Here is a 5,529-nt window from a genome sequence, read left to right as displayed (position 1 = left end):
CTGCAGTGCAGAAAAGAGATGTAAGTATTTTATTTGTTTTTTTCCTTTTATATGGCACATGGAAAACAAAAGTGATTTGTTCGGCAAATTAGGAGATGTAAAAATGCTTTTTCAATGAGTAGGTGTTTTGGTTTAATTTATTTGGTAAAAAATGTTACATAATAGAACAGGTAATGTTAAGGTAGTTAAGAATAAAATATAACACTTTATTTCAATCACAAACTACACCTAAAAACAACCTGTAGATACTTGTGAAAATTATAATGCAATAGTAAATGCGATATTTTACATGAATTTTCTTGCAGAGTAAGAAAACGTAGATGGAATCAGATTCGACTTCGGCTACAGCAGACCCAGACCCGTATTTGGTCGAGTTGACTACGAAGATCTGGGAGAACTTGAGGCTGAATTGGAAGAGATGTTAATATGAAAGTCAAAGATAACATGTCAATGGTCCTCAAAAAACTGGCAGAAGCTAATCCAGCTTGAATCTGGACATTGGAGACTTTTGTTCCACTCTTTCAAGCGAGGATAACGAAAATGCTACACCACTCACTGTTGGGACTGCGAGGACATCCTCTTAGCTTTCTCTTATTCAAATCAGTAGTATGAATATTTCGTAGGAGTTGTAAATTTATTAGCTTTGAATTATGGGTTTATTTGGTTGGTGGTTATATCTTTGGAGACTTGGTTGATACTGTGTTTTGGTATGTTGGTTTGGATTGTATTTTGTTAATTGGGGAAGATAATTGGGGAAGAATGATGTTGGAGACTTGTTTGTTTTGCTGATACATTTGGAGATATGGGTTTATTTTGTTGGTGGTTTGTATTAGGTTCTTTTGTGGGTGGTTAGTATTAGGTTTTGGTGATTTGGATTGTATTTTGGTACATTTGATGTATTGAATGGTTGCTTTGGTAATGGATTGATGCATTTACAAGCAATATATTTCAAAATTTTTTTTATTAGTGTTACATTTGGTGATTCGATTAGTGTTGGGGTTCAGCTATATATAAAAAACTTAGGGGGTGTTTGGTTCATGGTTAATGAGCCCGGTTAACGGGAATCGGAACATTATTCCCATAACAAGTGTTTGGATTAGTTATTTCGTACTATGAAACTATCCTTTTAGGTGATTAAATCATACTCTTCCCACCCCTTGGGTTACCATGTCATTCCCATTACCATTAACCCCCATTCCCAGCCGATTCCCATTCCCAACCTTAATCCAAACGCCCGCTTACTGTTACATTACATTAAGACTGGGACCCTGTGTGGGACCCACCTCCACCTCAGCCTGTCCACGTATATAATTGAATAATTACTCAATAAAAATATATAAATTAACAGTTACGTGTATAATTGAATAATTACTCAATATAAATATATAAATTAAGAGTTAAGTTCTATGGAGTATACAGTGGAGTATTGGAGTACGAGTTACAAATTTTTAAGTTTAATCAACAATAATATCTTTCATTATCCAAATTCTTATGTAATTTATCATTTATAAGTTGTCTTAAACAAAATTATCAATCAATGAATAATATTTTTCACTTTAATAAGTATTAAAATTTATGTCCTGCTTATTAGTTATATTGCATAGCATAATGTTCTCTCATTTATAAAAGTAAATGTTCTACATTTTGTTTACAATGTTTATATTGCAGATCATAATCTGCGGGTTGTCAGAATGATTACAAATATTGTAGGACAAAAAAATTGAATTTTGTTTACTACATTATATTTTTTCCAATTTTCTACTCCAATACTCCAATTTTTATGTCTACTCCATACAACTTAACCCATTAAATATATAAGAATATATAAATAGATAATTACATGTGCAGCCCACATTAAATAATTAAATATTTCTTTATCCATAAGCAAAAGGTAACACTAAAGTAATGTTACCTTTGTTTAATTTAGTTTTTCTGTATGGCTCTAACGAGATGGTAGCACTGGCTTGCGTTAACAAAAAATGGTTCTAAGGTAAGGGTGTCTTATTTGCCCATATATGGAATAATATACTAATATTGTTATATTAGATAAATTATGTTGCCCACACCCTTGATACTATCTTTAAAAAAAAAAGTTTTCATGATTTTACACATAAAGTCATGTCATTAATAGTTTTACCTATATTTCTAACTTGTCAAAAAATATAAGATAATAACCACGTATCCTTAATAATTAATACTATACAAATCACAACCATATGATTCCATGCATTTCAAATTTTCATGAGCAAGAATAGAACAAATCTTTGAACTAGTACAATTGCAATGTGTGTCAAGAAATAAAAGAATTATGATTAGATGAACATAACATGTGTACACTTTAATTAATTTGTTTCACATACAAAAACTATCTATATTTTGAAAAAGAAAAAAAACCATTATGGTGGGTAATTAATTATTTTCTCTTATGGGTTATAAAAAGTTACTTCACCAGTACCTGGTCATACATGTAGATTACTATTCTGAGCATATCTTTATAGATAAAGCCCATTATTTGATATGTAGTTTTTTAATTTTATTACAAAAAAAATTCTCTAACAATAAAATGTGCCTGTTACAAAAATAATTTTTTTCACTATGATAGATAAGTGTATTTGTGACACTAAAATTACCATGGACCTCTAAGTGTAATATGTTAGAAATAAATCCGGACGCAAAAGCAGGAAAAATAAAAATTATTTCCACGAGATGAATAACATATTCTTACCTAAGTTAAATTTTTCTACAATTTTTAAAACTAAAAGTAATTTGAGAAAATATTATATATTCTTAGTTCAGAATTATGGTGGGTCATTTTGGACTAATATTCCCACTACTTGAACTGAATTCAATATATTCATAATAAACGGTGATAAAATAAACATTTTATAATATTGATAAATATATTAATTAACGTGTTCAAAAAAAATAAACTAAAATATACCATTTAGTTCTTTTGGGATAATATTCAAGACTTTACAGATTTCGTCAAAAGAAGTTTAGTGCCTAATTTTAGGAATATATGATAGATTTTCGGTTTTGTATTGTTTTTATTGGTGTTTAAATTGACTTTTTCTTCGAATATATACACACTTCAGTAAATAGACCAATGATATGTTTTTTACTTTTAAAAAAATTAAACAAAAAAGGAATTATAAGGATGGCCTATTTTGGAAAAAGGAGTCATTTATTCTGGTTGAATACCAAAACAACTGTAATAACCCAATGGTACACCAACTAGGAATAAAGGATCCCTAATATATACTAATGTTACGAGAAAATTCCATGAATTAATATGTTTTTTCCATTTAAAAGATTATCATATGATCCGGCAATGCAAGTTTGTAAATGCTCATAGAATGAAATATTCCACACACCAATATTTTCTCGCTTTTTCCAATAGTGAACCTACCCAAGGGGTAGCATCCCTTTATAATCTGCTGTTCTATTTCATTGTATCAACTAAAGAGGCTAGAGAAACATGGCAACAAAGAGCAAGGGTCGCCAAATGATTGTTATGGCAAAAATGAGCAAGGAAAGTAATCTCAAGGTTACATTCTCCAAGAGGCGTTCTGGGTTATTCAAGAAAGCGAGTGAGCTTAGCACCCTCTGTGGTGTAGAGATTGCAATCATCGTCTTCTCACCTGGGAAGAAAGTGTTCTCATTTGGATATCCGAATGTTGAACAAATCCTTGAGAAGTTCCTCAATGCTCAAAATCCCAGTCCAACGAATTTGACCATGCTTCAACTCGTACAAGCTCTTAGCAGTGCTAGGGTTCGCCTACTGAACACGGAACTCTCTGAGTTGCTTGATTATTGTGAGGAGCAGAAAAAACAAGGGGAGGAGCTCGTAAAACTAAGCAAGCAACGACAAGACATGTTCTGGTGGGAGACTCCGGTTGATGATCTTCGATTTGAACAACTTGATCTTTTGAAAACAGGAATGGAGGACCTTAAGAGAAACATCGCCACACAGGCTCAGAATCTTGTGATGATGGAGCAAGCACTAGCACTGGATGGGTGTAGCACTGGCACTGGACTTTCTATGACACCAGATGGATTTAATCTCAGGAGAGAACCCAACTACGGGTGTGAGGCATGAAGGAACTGAATTATAAGAACTTGTCGTACGTGGTGGTTTGTTAAAAGATTTTAAATATGTTTGTGCAATAAGAAAACCGAGCTATCTATCATGCTTTTTGTCTTGGTTTGTGTTACTCATTTAATCATTTCTTTCTTGATATCATGATGAATAAAAAATTTTAATGTTGTTTTCTCTATTTTGGTTTACTAATATTATCATTTAATTTATTCATTTGCTACAAGTTGTTAGTTCTTATACTCTTTATATATTGATGTTTGGTATAAGTTTCACTTCACAGATTGTTCATTTCTTTAATATATATACAAGAAGAGAAAAGTATGTGCTGGGGGCAGCAGAAATCCTGCTCTTTGCGAGGCCACACAGAATCTGTGTTCAATGTTTTGGAAATAGATTGGTCATGGTCTCATGACATATCCTAGAGTAATATTCCACTGATGAAATAGTTCACATTTGTATATAGTCAAATTATTGAAAATCTTAGATAGCTTTGAATTATTTTTTTGGAACAGGGGAGAACTTTGTTCTTTTTTTAAGAATGGAAAAAACAAATTGTACGTACTAATTATATATTTTTTGCAACCTTATACTCATAGCCTCTATATTCACTAGTGAAATTTCCTTGGTCTCGTTGGTAATACAGGTGATCATCTCGTGCAGAGTCAGAGTGAGAAGGCAGTGCAGTCCCATCTAATGGATAAAACACCTTCAACCTTGAAACTTAAAGCTGATGAAATTTAAATGCCCAAGGTTGGTGCCCCAAAATATGTCAACCAACAAAATAAGATATCTCAGCTTTTGAGAGGAATAGACCCATATGTTTGAAATTTGGCACATCCTTGATTTGTATCCTACATTTGTCTTTGTATGTATTGTGTACATATAAGATCATAATTAAAATAGAAAACTAACACTAGTCAATATAAGTCCCTCCTTTTTTTTCGACCAACCTCCTCCCACCCTCTCTGCATTGCAAATTACTGCAAACTTAACTTTTGGATACCTTACTTGTAGAGCGTTTTATAAATACCATTTCTATAGTGTTTTTAAAATAAAAACCATAAGGTGTGTGTAGTGAAGTCCAATTTGGAAATTCTAATGAGTTTGAATGATATGAGTGTTTAGTGGATAACAATATTAGATTGTTTAACTTTCTCAAATGAGTTTATTAGAAATTAGAGTTGAAGAATGCATGGTATTCTTATTTTATTTAACAATGAATGTGATATGTAGTTGGGAAACAAAGAAAAAGAAAATCAATTCATCATTAGAAACTTCATCATTTAAGCTTCATGCATGTGGTGTACCCATTTTAGGAACTAAAACAACTTTGACTTTTCTATATTGACTTTAATAGCACTTAAAAATCTAATGTTTCATGAGTAATTCTCAAACACTGGACAACATAATTTTTAGATTTTATTCCTTCC

The 5,529-nt window shown here is 31.7% G+C and overlaps 1 protein-coding gene across 1 annotated transcript; it reads left to right on the top strand.

Annotated features, from left to right (window-relative positions):
• Positions 1 to 3,478: 3,478 nt before the first annotated feature.
• LOC135149502 (agamous-like MADS-box protein AGL62) lies at positions 3,479 to 4,099 on the top strand. Its single transcript, XM_064085230.1, has one exon. It carries the CDS (start codon positions 3,479 to 3,481, stop codon positions 4,097 to 4,099), a length of 621 nt encoding a protein of 206 aa, XP_063941300.1.
• The last annotated feature ends 1,430 nt before the right edge of the window (positions 4,100 to 5,529 follow it).

The sequence above is a fragment of the Daucus carota genome, chromosome 9 (assembly GCF_001625215.2).
Source record: "Daucus carota subsp. sativus chromosome 9, DH1 v3.0, whole genome shotgun sequence".
Lineage (NCBI taxonomy): Eukaryota > Viridiplantae > Streptophyta > Magnoliopsida > Apiales > Apiaceae > Daucus > Daucus carota.
Note: the sequence above shows the minus strand (reverse complement) of the source record. Positions and strands in the feature narration are given on the sequence as shown.